The 18,793-nt window shown below is 37.7% G+C and overlaps 1 protein-coding gene across 1 annotated transcript in view; it reads right to left on the reverse strand.

The window, feature by feature from the left end:
• LOC126458294 (adhesion G-protein coupled receptor G4-like) overlaps positions 1-18,793 on the reverse strand; it is a 195,281-nt gene that overhangs the window by 143,292 nt on the left and 33,196 nt on the right. The window contains exons 3-4 of the mRNA XM_050095234.1: positions 13,142-13,382; positions 7,414-7,644 (exon numbers count right to left, since the gene is read on the reverse strand). Coding sequence (XP_049951191.1) covers positions 7,414-7,644; positions 13,142-13,382 — 472 coding nt within the window. The remainder of the gene's footprint in view (positions 1-7,413; positions 7,645-13,141; positions 13,383-18,793) is intronic.

Below are 18,793 nucleotides of genomic sequence, written 5' to 3' on the forward strand. Positions count from 1 at the left end.
CTCTGATATTGTCTGCATCTTCACAGAGAGGAAGACATTTGAAAATCCAGAAAATCACTCCCTTGCTACAAATCACGTAGGACAACATACTGGTACTTAATATATACTCTGAGGAAAACGTACTTTCTACACTGGTGGCATTAAAATGAAACTGAATTGCTAAAAACTATTCCTTGCTTAAGTGATGATACAAAAATATGGCAAAGGATTTTATGTAATAGCTGCAGTAGTATTTTAATAATTTACTGGATATGTTATCAACTCCAGTAGAGTTTTTACTTTTCAGAGACTTAATGATTCTTTCAGTTTTCTATGTAGTGGCTGTTGTTACTTGGATCTGTTATATTATGCTAGATACACTGACTTGCAGAATGTTCATGGCTTCATTCATGGAGACCTGCAATCCTATATTCTGTTATGGTTAAAAATGTTTATTGTACATATCGGCAACTGTTTTTGAATCACTAAGAAGATGATCCAAATTTTTTGCTTGGATACTTTTTCTACAAACTGCCCTTTTCCTGTTTCCTTCTGTATGAAGTTCCAGAAGAATCCTGGGCTGATGGTACTGCATGCTGATAGCAGGTGGTTTGTGAGGAATGAAGAATAAAATTTGTCTCATGCAGATGATACAAGGAAATTGACTTAACCTTGTTTAAAAATGCTTCCAGTTGTTCAAATTTGGTGATTTAGGGAAGCTGAGAGAAGGTTCAGAATACCAGGACCATATCTTATGGCAGTTTCCTATTGCAAAGCTACAATACAAGATGGTGCTGAGAACACCTCATGAGTCCACAGCTTTGCAAACATAGCTAATAGTTCCGATAAAAAGTCTAAGTTGCAAAATATTTAAAATTTTACAGTGAAAATATATGAATTTTATAAATAAACATGGTGAAACCTGCAATACAAATCACTGAATCTGTGTGTACAGCAATTACTTCTGAGTTTTAATGGAAAACTTCTTGACTTTAAAAAAGCATCTGACTCAGCACCGGACTAACTCTGATTACAGAAACTACAGTCATATGTGGTCTCCAGCAAAGTTTGTTACTGGGTTGAGGATTTCTTGGTACATAATGTGCAAAACATTAATGGAGAGTCATAAATAAACAGATGTAGTAACTAAATGTATGCCCTAAGGAAATGTGTTGGGAGCCTTGCTGTTCATGTTGTATAATAACAACGTGGTAGACAATGTTAACAGTAATGTCTAAGACTTGGTGCAGACCATACAGTTATTTATACCAATTACATTGTGATAAAATTTCTTTAAATGTTTCAGTGGAGTGGGACACATCAACCTCCAGACCTGCCCCAGGACCTTAACTAAACTTATTCTGCCCCCACATACTATGCCCGGAGCCTACCTTTCAGTGATTCTATCTATCCCTTCCAATCCACTGTTCCACAAGATGAACAGCAAGGGTCCCAACACACTTTCTTAGGGCATAACTTTAGTTACTGCATCTGTTTGTTTATGACTCTCCATGGCAAGAGCTCTCTGGTGTCAGTGCCCATTTCACATTCCTGTCCCATGTATCTACTGCCTCTCTCTCCCATATTCCTATCCCATTCAACTACTGCCTCTCCCTCCCAATCAGCAGCCATCCTTTGCCAACCCTCTCTCCGACCCCCTGTCTCCCTTCTGCTCTCATCCAGTCCATTGTGTTATTAATGAATACCACTGCAGTTGTTGCTGAGGAGTGTGTGTGTGTGTGTGTGTGTGTGTGTGTGTGTGTGTGTGTGTGTATGTATTGCAGCTCAAAAAAGCTTAAAGCTAACAATGTTCTCGTCTTGTAACTCAACACCTCTATTGTTCAGAGGACTGTAACATTTACTCTTTAACTTAATTGAAATAGAGAAAATGCAGACAACAGCTGGAAGTGTATTGGACATTGTAGATGCAGTATGGAAATGAGTGCACATGGCATGACAAAATATGTGGACAAATACATGTAGTGGCCATAGGGTGTACTTCACTTCTGACAAACGTTAAAGAGTAACTTAGAGTGAAGCATTTAGTTCTCTCAACAGCACCTGTCTACTTCATTTCTGGGCATAGGCCCTATCACATGTATCTACATATATTTAGTGCAAAATAAAAGACAACTATTTGTTTTTGGTGACACCGTAATCCTGGAACATGTCATTCTTCACTGTAGGAACACATAACTGATCCTGAACTCTACACTGTGCTGTCAAAGCATGCCCATGTAGAAAATGCTGTCATCCAGAGAGGCATATGAAACACTGTGGTACCTTGCGTATATTCACTCATAGAGATAACTACAAGACTCGCAGAATAATGCTTTGAGGTCAATGATGTGCAGTGGCAATAGGAAATCTGAGTGGTTGTTTCTGTGAAGATGCTACACAGCCAGTGTGGACAGTGCCCCATTAAAATACATCCACAGGACCTAAGCAAAACAAATTCTTTCTGAGCTATCTCAGGCACCAACATGTGTTGGTCATGAAAGTCTTTTTATGAAAAATAATCCAGCAATTCCATTCTTGAAGCCAAAGGAGATGAAGACTATGGCCACATGGGAAGATAGCTTGGGGTGTGATTAGCAATGAAGCAAGATGCTGTGAAAAGAGAAATTATGGCTGGAGATTCCTGGCTCTGTGACACATGTGCACATCTTCATCCAATCGCCTAACAGTTCATTACAAGAATACAATGAGAAGGACTGGCTCCAAGGGTCAGAGAGGCAGGGTCCCTGTCACACAGATTAAGGCTGAAACTGAGTGCCAGATCTATAAACTTCTGTATACGTTTTCATGCCCCTCACACAATGAAGGCCTGGTCCCATAAATAAAGCAGTTTCATGTAATAATACTTGACAGTGAATCTCACAGAATTATTGCAATGTCATATATGTATGTAACAAAGTACATGCCATTTAATTGCATTGACAGAGATTCTGCTTATATAGTAATCCTAACTTAGTTATAAAATACTAAGCCCATAATATATTACTGTAAGACATGTAGCTGTAGTTTTCCAACATATTAACAACCATTTACTTACATTGACAGAGATTCTGCTTATACAGAAATCCTCACTTAGTTATAAAATACTAAGACCCTAACATGTAGCTGTAGTTTTCCAACATATTAACATAACATAACTCAATAGCATCATGACTCTGTTGAGCCAAACATATGCAATTAAATTAGAAATTGGATTAATAAATGAAATGCAACCTGATGTAGTACCGAAGTATAAAAAAAAATCTTCATTTGTTACTTTTGTTACTAGCATATAGATTTCTTTTGTCAGGCTAAGTAATTTTTTGCAGTTTTCAGAGCTTCACAGTTGACTTGAGTGTCTAGACTATTGGCTAGAACTTGTCTTGTTAGTGATGGCTTAAGTGTGTTTTCAATGGCAGACAGTCAGAGAGAGCAATTTTTGTTGTGTGTACTTGTTGGAGCAGCTTCATCAGTCCTGAGTTCCAATATACAGAGTCTATGAGTGCTTGTGATGCCTGCAAGAAGTCTCATCTAAGGATAAAATTACAGCTGAATTCTGGTAAAACAACAAATTCAAAAGGCTGTGTTCCTACATTGATAGTTATTCTCACAACACAGGTAACAGTTGGCTGAACATATTTTCCAATTGCAACTATCAACAATCTCTTACAAATCTCAGAACATAACTATCTTCAGATGGCAATGATAAGTATCCAGCATAACAGAAAATGAAATCCCAAGATTGACTAATGACTAGACGGGTTAGCTGCTAATGAAGAAATCAATGTGATTTCCCAACAAATTTGCATCTGTCATTCAGGAAGTATATTCATTTACAGTGGTCTTACCTCTCTAGTCACCTAGATTTCGCAACAAATTTGCATCTATCATTCATGAAGGATATTCTTTTATGGTGGTCTTACCTGTCTGGTCACCTTATTTAGTTTTCCTAATTTTGGCAGACCAGCAAGAGTATGGAACCTCTGTATGACGACAATAAATAAGTACATCACACTGGAGAACAACCTTGGCTACAGTATAGCAAAGGGTTCATCCTGCAGACTGGCTGTATTTGTGTGCACTTGCCTAGTGTCCACAGAATAGCCCTTGTCTTATAATTGATAAGATGAAGTAAAGAAATTGTGCTAAGTATGCTACATGTCAAATTAATAAAATAGACATATAACATTCCTAAAGTGATATTCATGTTTAAGAGATGTCATATAGGTAGTAAGGTATACATATTATTGTTATCTTTGTGCCAGTAAATAAGGTATAACAGGGAATTCAGGCCTCAGCATATGGAATATTACTAAACTAATATCTATCAATGAAAATAATTAGTTTCAATTTTTGAAAATGTAATGTCACTGGATAGACAAAAAATTTATTACCAAGCAGTGGCAGGAGAAAACACACACACACACATGGGAAGGTTAAAGAAATACCCAAGATTTCAGAGCCAGTGGCTCCTTCTTCTGGCAGAAGGGCTAAAGTTCCCAAGGAAGAGGGATGAAGGAAAAGGACTGGTGAGGTCTAGGGAATGGGGAGTTTAGAAAAATCACACAGAACCTCAAGTCAGGAGAGACTTACCAGAAGCAGCAGGCACAACAAAAAGACTGTTACACATTGAACTTTAGGCCAAAGTCTTCTTCAGAAACAGAAACACACCCACATTCACACAAGCAAGCACACCTCACACTATGGCCAGAATGCAACAGTTAGTTAATTACATGTTTCATGAATCATTTTGCATGATAGATTTTAATCATGTGGAATGAATCATTTTACATTCATATCACAAAGGAAAAATATATACAGATGTGAGTTAGTAATTCCTACGCACTACCTATTCTATGGAATAGGAGGCATTGCCAAGGGGAAGCTTTCTCAGTTTGTTATAAAATTTTACTTTTCTGTCAGACATTTTATATCACTGAGTAAGTAATCAAAAATGTTTGTTGCAGCATTGTGCACCACTTTTTGTGCTAAATACACCTTAATGTGTACTGACAAACATTATTTTTCCTTCTGATATTGTAATTGTGTGCAGCATTGTTCCTTTTGAACTGCAGTGGATTTGTTACAACAAACTTCATGAGAGAACAAATATACTGTGAAGCAGTCGACAAAATGCCCAACTCATTAAACAGATGTCTATGAGATGATCATGGATGAGCACCACATATTATTCAAACAGCACATTTTTGTGCAATGCAGGCTTTCTTTCTCACAGATGAGTTACCCCAGAACATTATGCCATATGACATTATTGAATGAAAATATGGCAAATATGTCTGAAGATTTGCAATGATTCTAATTGCAGATGTGGCTGAACTAAGTTGTTTTAGGAGTTCCAAAACGTGTTTTTTCCAATTGAATTTCTCATCAACATGGAACTCTAAGAATTTTGAAGTTTCCACCCTATTGATTATATCCTCACCATGTACTACATGGCAAGGAAAGCGTTTCTGAAGAAGAGAAATTTGTTAACATCGAGTATAGATTTAAGTGTCAGGAAGTCATTTCTGAAAGTATTTGTATGGAGTGTAGCCATGTATGGAAGTGAAACATGGACGGTAGATAGTTTGGACAAGAAGAGAATAGAAGCTTTTGAAATGTGGTGCTACAGAAGAATGCTGAAGATTAGATGGGTAGATCACATAACTAATGAGGAAGTATTGAATAGGATTGGGGAGAAGAGAAGTTTGTGGCACAACTTGACCAGAAGAAGGGATCGGTTGGTATGACATGTTCTGAGGCATCAAGGGATCACCAATTTAGTATTTGAGTGCAGCATGGAGGGTAAAAATCATAGGGGGAGACCAAGAGATGAATACACTAAGCAGATTCAGAAGGATGTAGGTTGCAATAGGTACTGGGAGATGAAGAAGCTTGCACAGGATAGAGTAGCATGGAGAGCTGCATCAAACCAGTCTCAGGACTGAAGACCACAACAACAATGTATTACACTTATCATTGGTGTAGTACCTCCAGATGTGCAGAGTGAGACCATTCCCAGATAACCAGTCAATGATAATTTTAATAATTTTGTTTACCATTTCTTCTGATTCTGTACATTAGCTGGGATTGATTACAATATTAGTGTCATCTGCAAAAACAACTAATTCCACTTATTGTATACTAGATGGAAGATAGTTAACATATATGAGGAACAGTAGTGGACCTAATATTAGGCCTTGGGGAGCCCCATAGGTGAATTCTCCCCAGTCAGAATTATGTCCATGGGCTATATTTCTTGAATTACTAAGTACAACTTTCTGTAGTCTTTTGGTTAGATATAACATTATCCATTGGTTGGCTATACTGTAAATCTCATAAAACATCGATTTATCTATGAGAATATGTGATTCCCACAGTCAAATGCCTTATAGAAGTCACTGAAAATACCAACCATCGCTATTTTATTATTTAATGCTTGTAAAATCTGGGAAGTGAACATATAAATGGCATGCTCAATAGAGCAACCCATCTAAAGCCCATAAGGTGAATTGCTAAAGATACTACTGTTATTGAGATTAGGTATTATTCTACAATACATCATCTTCTCTTGTGCTGAATGAAAGCAGCAATCCAGAGTGGGGTGGGGAAGGGACAGGGATAGCAGAGTACAGATGTGTGGAGAATAGCGTGCTGTCTGGTCATACATTCAGCAACTAGATGGCCGCAGGACAAGAGTGCCAGGTGGCACAATTCAGAAAAGCTATTGGTGGAGGGGAGGATCCAGATGGCTCAGCTTGTGAAGCAGGAACTGAAATCAAACATCTTATGTTCAGCTGCATATTGCACCAGCCACAGTGTGGTCCAGTTTGCTATTGGCCTGTGGACATTCATACTGATGGACAGCTGGCTGGTAGTTGCACCAACATAAGAAGTTGTGTAATGATTGCAGCAGAGCTGGTACCCTGCTATCCCTCCCCCTTCCCTGCTCCACTCAGGATTGCTGTTTTCGTTCAATGGGACTGTTTCATCATGGCTGTTGATAGCAATTGTGTGCATGAGGTCTACTTGGATAAGTGAATATGCATGTGTTTTCTTTTCTGAAGAAGGCTTTAGTTTTTTTGTTGCACCCATCTGCAACTTTACAGTGAGTAGCATTCTGTGCTTTTCATAATACTGTTGGTTTTCCAACTTGGATTTTCCATAGTTTAAACTAATATCTATGCAGATAGATCCTACATAGCTACAAATCTTCATAATATATTATACTGTGATTTGTCATACATTGTAAGTAATTACCATCTCATTTAATTACACAATTATTCAACAACATGTGAGAATGAATTAGATTGTAAAATACAATTAAGTAAATACATTTTTAGAAACTATATGCAGCATCAGCATGTAATAGGATTAGTACTAAGTTACTACTTGAAAACTTTACACAATTACAGAATTTTGGTGCTCTATACCAACCGCAATGTGAGTTCAGGTTCCCTTTTTGTTTTATCATCTGTTAAATTTGCACAGAAGATACCGTCATGTTGATAATCTTCAGAAGAATTGACTAAGCATAGACTGATGTGTCTATTATGACAGGAGGATGGCAGAAGTTTTAGTCCACCCTGCCCTGGCAGGCCTGTCACTAATCCACAGTTTGCATCAGTGCCAGGATTTTCACTCCCCGTCCAAGGAAGAAAATTTAAACTGTGAGCAACAAATTGAATGTTTTTATACTTTTTGAGCAGATTACATTTACATACTTACTACACTTATTCTGTATATTGAAAACATTTCATTAGCTAACCATTACAAGAACACAAGCAGAGTTGTGAGCAAGGTTCAGGCATCATCCTTCCAAAAACAATTTTCACACACACTCTTCATCCCTATTTGAGTACAAGAAGGAGATTTTCTTCTTTTTCATCAGGCAGAACAATCTGACAGCTTGTTCACAGACAGGAGGCAGGAAATGTAGATCTCCACAACTAAAAATATACTTAGTTTCATAAATGAACTAAATGTTTACATTCTGGGAAGAATAAATGTTCATTGAAAATAAGTCTCAATTAATACAGTTACCAGTTTATTCATATAATTTTTAATTGTGTAGTAATTAATGAACAGCAGAAAGGAAGCTGTAAAAATTTATTTAATTTGTAGCTTTTCTGCTAATTATGCATGATGTAAATTGACATTTTGTTTGAGTATGATGGGACAGTGGCTGTTGCTGGGAATAATGTATCAATAGTAATTGTAGGTTCTGGTTGTAGTCTACAAAAACAGTTTGTAATAGCTGCTTATCTGTGATAACATATATTTTAAATCATTTCACATCTCTGAGAGTACTCCCTGATTATAAAATAACATAACATGCAGTGCAAATTAAAAAGTGAATTCATCACTACAACATGTACATCATCAACTGAGATGCCACTTTGACTACAATATTAGATTCACATTTGGGAACACTATGACTCAAGTAATCATCCAGCCCTCCACATTTATGGTACCCAAATTTTCCCTAAATTGCTTAAGACAAATGGCAGGCTGGTTCCTTTGCATTAGTTCCTTTGAAAAAGAATCTCTTTCCCCATCCTTCCTTATCTGAGCTTGTGCTTCATGCCTAGAGAATTCACTGTCAACATATTATTAAATCTCTGATCTTCTTTAGTATTTGTTCCGAGAGTGTTTCATTTTTTCCTGTAGTGAACAGCTCTAGTTTCTGGAGTTTTACTCATGTTAACAAAATAAGACAGGTTTTTAAAACATTCCCTTCTGAATAGCACCATATGTGGTTCTCATTACATTTCAGATGACATGCTGTCCATGAAAATATATGACAACATGCCACCTTGTCATATCCAATTCACACATTCATACGCTTATGTCATATGGTATTATTTTTTGGGGTAATTCTTCTGATTCAAAAAGGGTATTTTTGGCTCAAAAATGGGCTGTTCGAGCTGTGTGTGGTGTAAGTTCGAAAACCTCTTGTCGACCCCTATTCAATAGTCTGGGAATTTTGACATTGCCCTCACAGTATATATTTTCTTTAATGTCATTTGTTGTTAGCAATATTAGCTTATTCCCAAGAGTTAGCAGCTTTCACTCAGTTAGTACTAGGCGGAAATCAAATCTGCATGTGGAATGCACTTCCTTGACTCTTGTGCAGAAAGGAGTGCAGCATTCTGCTGCCTCCATTTTCAATAAGCTACCACAAGAACTCAAAAATCTTAGCAGTAGCCCAAACACTTTTAAGTCTAAACTGAAGAGTTTCCTCATGGCTCACTCCTTCTATTCTGTCGAGGAGCTCCTGGAAGAGCTAAAAAATTAAGCAAATTCCAGTGTTACATTCTTGATTTTCTTTATTTGAACTAACGACTTGTCGCATGAATATGTTTCTTATATTTCATTTTATCTGTTTCTACAATCTGCAATTGAATATGTTTCTTATATTTCATTTCATCTGTTTCTACAATCGTGTTATAATTTCATGTATTGACTCGTTCCATGACCATGGAGACTTCTCCTTAATGTGGTCCCACGGAACAATAAATAAATAAATAAATAAATAAAATAAACAAATGAGGACCTTTAAGTGAGCAATCACATTATAATGTATATGCTTAAAACAAGAACACAGGAAACAAGTTGTCCATCATAAAATACACGCAGATGTAAAAAGTAATGCTGTTGTTAATCCTAAAATTGGTTTGATTACTACATTACTTTACCAGTACCTCTTAGTGGTGGTAATATGAACTAACCTTCCTGCAATCTCTGAGTAGACATACCCAGTCTATTACAGGAGATCTATCATTTAATGAAGACTCTGAACCATGATTAACTTGATATTTTTCACATGTATAAAATATTCCCAGAGATTATGGAAGCTATAGGACCAGACAAAATCCTGGGTCTGACTGAGGATTGAACTTTGGACATTTGGATCTATAGTCTAACATTTTCTGACTTAAACACCAAGCCAAATGATCTGTTTCTCTTTGTTACTCAGTCAACAAAAATCTGTAGAATGTGTTTACAAAATAAAAGATTCCACATAGGAGCCAAAACTTGTCTGGGTAATAAAAGAGTAGTGTTTTCCAGAAAGTGGTGTCATAAAAATTATATTCAACTTGGTAATATCACCCTCAGCCATGCTACAAGAAACAATTACACTGTTCATAGCAGTTCTGTGTTCATACTCCAAAGAATGGCAGTTTCTTTAAGGAGTTAACATCACATACATGACACAAAAGATAAATACATTAGAAACTGAAACAGCTTCCCTCTGCTGTGTACTGCAATGAGTACTTTTTTAAATCAATAAAGTGAATTCCTAAAGCATTCTAACAACTTTCATGAAAATTAGCACAATATTAAAGAAATATTGTTGCAAAATAGGACAGTAAAAGGAGATTCTAACTAAGAATTGGAGAAGTCCTTAATTACATCTTACTGGTGATTGAAGAAACCAATCAGAGAAGATCCTATTGTCTAATCCAGATGTTCACCTCATGCAGCTGTTAGTATCAATAAGGTGAACATCTTGATGGATCACTTTATTAGGGACAAATATAGATGGGCTGCTCACCAACGCACAATGCAGATAGTGTGGTACCAGATGGTTATATTTTAACTGATGGTGTTCCGAGTGCTGCGGTACAGGTTGTATACATCACATGATGATGAAATGTCATAGGTGTGTTCACCAACTGGTGTGCTCATAAAGGATGCTGATAAAATAACACTCCACTTTCTGCCATCAGGTCAATATATGGTACTGTAAGCAGTCAGAATGTGGTTTGGGTGCAGGAAAAGAGGATGAACAATCAAACACATGATAATGGTGGTTCTAACATGTTTATTAGGATATCATCACAAGTTACAATATGTGTTCAGTGTGGTCTTCTGAGTCAGCAAAATGCTACATCCATAACATGCCATGGTTGACAACTGCTCACAGCATATGCAGTGTAATCAGAGTTATATGACATCATATGCTATTCTTCAGATCAGGAAGAGTTTGAATACAACCATGATAGACATGATCTGTCAACTAATCCCACAACCAGAAGCTAAACAGATTCAGGTCGGAAGATGTGGAAGGCTACACATCTTGAAACTGCTTAGAGATGATGTGGTCATTATCAAAGATTTCTCGAAGCAAATCTTCCACTTGTCAAGCAACATCTGGTGTCACCCCATCTTGCATTAAAATAATAGTGTGGACACAAGTGCATTCATCTAAAGCTGGAATCACATGTTGCACCAGGAAGTCTTCATAATGTGTAGATGTCACTTTACACCTGACAGGCCTGTGACATGTCATCTTCTTAAAGAAAATGGAGTGAGAATGAAGAACCTTGCGAAACCACACAACACAGTCACATAAGCTGAGTGCAGTGGATGTTCCTGCATAACATGTGGCAGAGTAGAACCCCTAATCCAACAGTTCTTTGGATTAATGGTACTGTGCAGAGTAAAATGTGCCTCATCCGTCCAAAGAATATTCCCCCGCCATATGTCATCCATTTCCATTATGCCAATAAATGAAAGGTAAACTCATGGTGTTGTAGCCTATCTTGGGGCTTCATTTGGTGTGCATTCTGAATCTTGTAGGGATACCAGTGTAAAACATGCTGCAAAATTTTTCAAACTGTTGATCAGGAGAGAAGCAACTCCCAAGACACAGCTTGTGCACTGTTTTCAGAATTTGAGGCATGTGCTGCACAATTGGGTATAGCTATAGCAACTTCACCAACAACTGCCATGGGAATGGGCTGCCTCCCTCTCCCTGCTGCACCACCTAATTCACCTGTTCCTTCAATTTCTTGATTGTATTCTTTAACTCATTTATTGATAAGGAGCCTCTATGCAGCTGTTTCTGTTGCCGATATTCACGCAATGCAGTGCTGCTATTGCTGCTGTTCTGATAAAATAATTTTCCCAGCACTGCATGATCTTTCTTCTCCACAGCCATTGTGCCTGATATGGAAAACTTCAACCTTCTTCCCTCTACACTAGCAGTCACTTCACAAAAGAAATCAACACACATCGCCAAGTGACAAACAGCATATTGACATCAAAACAGAAACATTTCACATTCTCTCCGCTTACAGTGCCATATTTTCACATGGTGGCAGAAAATGGAACTATTATTTTTTCAGCAGGGATTAATGAACATACCTATGGTGTTTCAGTATCCTGTGACGTATGCAGCCCACACTGCAACACTTGGAACACTGTCAGTTTAATTATAACCAGCCGATATATCAAAGTCTGCTATAATGAGGGTTAAATGTATTATACAAAGGACAAAATGACTGGTTTCCAAATGATCATATTGATAGGGGTCTACAGATCTCTGCTTGTACATGAACAGCTAGCGAATCCCAGGCTCTGATTCAGAAGCACTTAACTTTGGGCTGCGTACAATCTCTATGGAGTCTGGCAGACAAGAGTACCTTGGCAGCCTCTGCTGCCATATACAGGTTCATAAGACAAGTGAACTGAAGGAATTCAGGTAATGGTGCAGGTCATGGAGGAAGTTCATTTACATCCATACCTCCACATTTCTATGCAAACTAGAGCAAAATAGACAATATCCAGGAAATCAGAAACCAAAATACTTCTACTACTTTCCATTTAAGTAAAATAAATTGTACAACTCTTAAGATTTAAAGACAGGTCAGTGGTCAATGGAACTGGAAGAGGAATACATAAGATAAAATGAGTTATCAGAAAAACAGTGAAGAAAATGAAGGCAAAATAGAGTTAAATGCAACAAATGAATGAAGATAATGAGACTGTTCAGGGCATTAAATAAAAAAAGTCACCACGATTTCAGGATCAAAGAGTTAGATACATAGAGGAATAGATAGATGGATAGATAGATAGATAGAGTTGAGAGAATGAGGCAAAAACACATAATTTAAGTATGAGAGTTCTTTGAAACTAGGATAGTATGTCAGTGTGATGGGCTTGATGGAACTTTCTGTTGGGTTTCATTCATCATTCTGATATATGCTTGCTTGCATTACAGTTAGCTATTGCAAAATGAGCCATTTCTTTATTACTTATTCTTTATTTGCTTCACTTCCTTGTTCATAATTTCTACCAAGAATGAGTTCTGTAGCTTACTTTTTTTTATTTGTACATATGATTTTTTTCTCATAACGTATGGAACATATATATTTACCTCAATCTTTCCTTCACGTCACCAGCTGTAGAATTTGAAATTTTTCTCACATCTCCCCAAAATGCATATATATTGTAGAGATGTAATGTACTGTAAAACTTTTCAGTGTCTAAGTCATTTAATATCTGAAGAATGCTTTTGTCTGATCCACGTTCCTTGCACAAGTTAAAAGCACTCTGCCAATCTGTAGGTGGTATTATGTTCACACAATATCGTGAACTGGGGCTCTCCGCTGAAAAGACTGCAAGAAATGTTTTACATTTAAACTGAATTATTGTAATATGTGAATATGCATATAAAAATTAACAATTTTTCTCTGATTAACAACTAATTTGATATAGTTCATACACACTGCAAATATTTGTAAGTATTTATTTTAAACACTTACCGTGCCAATACAAAATTCAGTGGCTTTTGCAAAAGATTTAAGATCTTTTGCTGTGTTTGGCTGAAGAAAATGACTTAAATTGTAATTGATGTAAAGTTCTTACACATATCACACACTCTTAACTAACAATTTTGAATGTAGTAAATTAAACTCATTGAGAGACAACACTTACCTTCACTAAGCACAGCTCTCAATCAAAATAATACAGGTACAGCCAAACTTTCAAGAAACATTCCTCACACACAAATAAAGAAAAGATGTTATGTGGACATGTGTCTGGAAACGCTTAATTTCCACGTTAGAGCTCATTTTAGTTTCGTCAGTATGTACTGTACTTCCTCGATTCACCACCAGTTGGACCAATTGAAGGAAGGTAATGTTGACTTCGGTGCTTGTGTTGACATGCGATTCATTGCTCTACAGTACTAACATCAAGCACATCAGTACGTAGCATCAACAGGTTAGTGTTCATCACGAACGTGGTTTTGCAGTCAGTGCAATGTCTACAAATGCAGAGTTGTCAGATGCCCATTTGATGTACGGATTAGCACGGGGCAATAGCCGTGGCGCGGTACGTTTGTATCAAGACAGATTTCCAGAACGAAGGTGTCCCGACGGAAGATGTTCGAAGCAATTGATCGGCGTCTTAGGGAGCACGGAACATTCCAGCCTATGACTCATGACTGGGGAAGACCTAGAATGACGAGGACACCTGCAATGGCCAAGGCAATTCTTTGTGCAGTTTACGATAACCCTAATGTCAGTGTCAGAGAAGTTGCTGCTGTACAAGGTAACTTTAACCACGTCACTGTATGGAGAGTGCTACAGGAGAACCAGTTGTTTCCATACCATGTACAGCGTGTGCACGCACTATCAGTAGCTAATTGGCATCCACGGGTACACTTCTGTGAATGGTTCATCCAACAATGTGTCAATCCTCATTTCAGTGCAAATGTTCTCTTTACGGATGAGGTTTCATTCCAACGTGATCAAATTGTAAATTTTCACAATCAACATGTGTTGGCTGACGAGAATCCACACGCAATTGTGCAATCATGTCATCAACACAGATTTTCTGTGAACGTTTGGGCAGGCATTGTTGGTGATGTCTTGATTGGCCCCATGTTCTTCCACCTATGCTCAGTGGAGCATGTTATCATGATTTCATATGGGATATTCTACCTGTGCTGCTAGAACATGTGCCTTTACAAGAACATGTGGTTCAGGCACGATGGAGCTCCTACACATTTCAGTCGAAGTGTTCGTACGCTTCTCAACAACAGATTCGGTGACCGATGGATTGGTAGATGCGGACCAATTCCATGGCCTCCACACTCTCCTGACCTCAACCCTCTTGACTTTCATTTATGGGGGCATTTGAAAGCTGTTGTCTACACAACCCCAATACCAAATGTGGAGACTCTTCATGCTTGTATTGTGGACGGCTGTGATACAATACGCCATTCTCCAGGGCTGCATCAGCGCATCAGGGATTCCATGTGACGGAGGGTGGCTCTGAGCACTATGGGACTTAACATCTATGGTCATCAGTCCCCTAGAACTTAGAACTACTTAAACCTAATTAACCTAAGGACATCATACAACACCCAGTCATCACGAGGCATAGAAAATCCCTGACCCCGCCGGGAATCGAACCCGGGAACCCGGGCGCGGGAAGCGAGAACGCTACCGCACGACCACAAGCTGCAGACGCGCGATGGAGGGTGGATGCATGTATCCTCACTAACGGAGGACATTTTGAACATTTCCTGTAACAAAGTGTTTGAAGTCACACTGGTACGTTCTGTTGCTGTGTGTTTCCATTCCATGATTAATGTGATTTGAAGAGAAGTAATAAAATGGGCTCTAACATGGAAAGTAAGCGTTTCCGGACACATGTCCACATAATATATTTTCTTTCTTTGTGTGTGAGGAATGTTTCCTGAAAGTTCGGCCGTACCTTTTTGTAACACCCTGTATAAAAATAAATAATGACTGTAACATATTTATGAGAAAAATAGGTTTTTTCTTCAGGAATTGTATGAGTTTCTGAGGGAGCAGGTCACTAGGAAGCCAAGATAAGAGGGTCCAACTTGTTGGAAAGGCAGTGGGGGGTGTAGTTATGTCTCTTTATTTGTATGGCTTTGTGCATTGTACTGCACCATTGTCATGTTTCTTTTCTCCTCTCACAACTAATTAAGAAATAAGATTTTAAAAGATCAAACTGCTCAGTATATAACTATGGAAATAATATATATACTGTACATAAATTTTGACACTACTCTTGCACAGCTACAGGGTTTGGACAAAAATATGGAAACACCAAAAACACATCATATTACTGTGTCTAAAATAGTATAAGAGACATGTTTACATTCAAAACAGATTCCAGTCATCTTGAGAAATAATGTTGTTGTCACACTGTGCATATTTCCATTCTGTTCTCTCCTATGGCATAATCTTCTGGGGAAATGCTGCAGGTGTTGAAAAAGTCTTCAGAATACAAAAATGAGCAGTGAGGCTAATATGTGGGGTCCCTAATGGGACATCCTGCAGAGGACTCTTCAAATCTCTCAGGATACTTACCATCACAGGTCAGTATATATACTCACTGATGTTATTTGTAGCCAACAACAGGGAACTGTTTCAGAAAAATTGTGACATCCACAACCATGACTCAAGACAGGTGAAAAATTTTCATCAAGGCTCTGCATCTCTCACTAAAGTACATAGGGGAGTTACTGAGTCAGGTATTAAGGTCTTCAATAAGCTCCCCATCAATATAAAAAAGGAAATAAATAATGTACAGGTTTTCAAAAGGAAGCTAAAATTATTTCACATTGAACAAACTTTCTATAAAATGAATGAATACTTAGAGTTATGATGTACAATACTGGGGGAAACTGCCTAAGAAAAGCACTCCCTTAAAGAAAAAGTGTGGTGCTGTTACTTGTAGTTTAACTGAAATTGTGGTGATAAAATGTAAATTTATCTGTTTCATTATGAGAAAATGTGAACTCCCATGTATCCCACTCTCTTGAGCTTTCACTTAAACCTCTTCTTAAGGAATGCAGTTAAAACTTGTATTCATTCAAACCATGACCACAAAGAAAATTTACTTCCTTATATATGTCAGTAGCATAAAAAATGCACTGTCACTTACTCTACTATTTTAAACAATCACTTAAACTGTTTTTGGCATAATGCAGGCTTTAATACTGCATGCAAGTAATTGTTCTTGTAAAATAAACCAATGTCTGTGCAATGTGATGTATAAATGTTAATGTACTACTGTAATTGCATCAATTGACTTGTCCTATATTACTTGTACACTGGCTGTATAATATGTAATCAACAGGACCAAATAAATAAATAAAATAAAATAAAATGAAATGTATACAGTCAGGTACTGTATGATTTTCAAGGCAATTTTATACCATTCTTTTTGCAAAATGATGCCAAGTTCAGGTGACAATGATGATGGAGGTGGATAGCCATCACGCACCCTTCACTCCAAAGTAGACTACAAAGGATGTTGAGATACAGTGACTATGATGGCCAAGGGAGATGTGGAAATTCATCCTTGTGCTCACAAAACCAGTCCTGGATGATACAAGCTGTGGAAACAGGGGTCTGGTTGTCTTGGAACACAGCATCATCATTGGGGAACCTTGGCAGTAATGCCACGTTTCAGAGTAACCATGGGGCTCATGGGATACCATCATAGCTGATCCCCTGCCACATTTCATACTTGGACGCAAACTAGGCTGCTAGTTGGAAACAGTGAGAAACAAGAATTATCCAACCAAATGAATTTGTTCCATTGTTCCACAGTGCCAAGTTTTATGGCTCTGCCATGGGCATTTGCATCACTGATGAATGGTTTTGGAATTCCAGCTCACCCTGTGATTCCCAGATTATGGAGTTCCATTCACATTGTTTTGGTGCAGGATTCAGACATTCATTTCTGCAATTCTGTCATGATTACTCAACACACACTTTCACCCACATTGTTACTTAGCAGCTGATATTTTCCAAATTTCCCTGTATGCAGTATAAATCTTCGATACAATGCTTCCACTTTGACTCCCTTGGTTATGGAAGAAGCCACTATATAAGTATCAACAATTTGCCTATGTTTGAGCTCACTTAGCTCCAACATAAAGCACTAACAACTGCACTAAACACTGTTCTGACAATTACTGACATTTGCAATGTATTTCAGATACTGCACAGGTGCCATTCGTTGTCAGATATGACAGTACAATCTACAGGCTTGCCAGGCATCTGCATTTACAAGTATGTTCAAACACGCATTTCTCATGGTGTTTCCATATTCTTAGAAAAAAATTTCTTTTATTTCTGTCTATAATCAGAAAATTGTTAGGTCCGTCGACTAAAATTTATGGCCAGCAATGATCTGCAGAAAAACATGGAAGAAACATAAATATGACTGGTGGATTGTCTACAGCTTAATACAATAAAATAGGCCATAATGAAAATTATTACTGACATAAATGTGGAAAACATGCACTTCGAATGTGACTACACATACCTGTTTCCATATTTTTGTCCAACCCATGTGTATTACGTATCGAAAGCAGGTAATATCATTTACCATTCTGTTTGCATTCTGACTACTTCTCCTCTCATCTACTACCCTGCCTGTTGAGACATCTAACTATTTTCACTGATCACAAATTGTTTTGTTTTGTACCACCTTGATCACATGCTTAGTTAGTTTGTGTATTACACACAGACACATTATGTCCAAAAAAGAAAAAAAATCGGAAAAGATTGGTATGTTGTGTGGGAAGCTAAACTGATCAGTTTTAAGGGTGGGATGTAACTCTTTAGTCATCTATACTGTGGATGAATAATGACCTGAGCTTAATAACATTCCTGCACATGTGCTACATTCCTCCATATAGCCCTAATGTGCATCCTACTGTGAACCTTGTGTGATCTGCCAGTACAGTAATGTTTTTGACTGCAATATTACACATACTAGTACACAGCTGCAGAAATGACTGACATGTTGCTTGCATACAGCAAAGCAGATTGAAATTGGAGAGCTGCTGAAAGATTGTATGTGGAATGTTTTCCAATTAGACTTACCACACATCATTCCTCATTCATGGCCATTAAAAGACAACTCAGAGAAGCTGGAAAGTTGCACATGCGTATTTTCTGTCTGGGGTGTGTCCATTGTACAGTAAAGTAGTAACACTTTGTGCCTGATACCATCCACAGTCAATTGTTTG

This window comes from Schistocerca serialis, chromosome 2 (assembly GCF_023864345.2).
Source record: "Schistocerca serialis cubense isolate TAMUIC-IGC-003099 chromosome 2, iqSchSeri2.2, whole genome shotgun sequence".
Lineage (NCBI taxonomy): Eukaryota > Metazoa > Arthropoda > Insecta > Orthoptera > Acrididae > Schistocerca > Schistocerca serialis.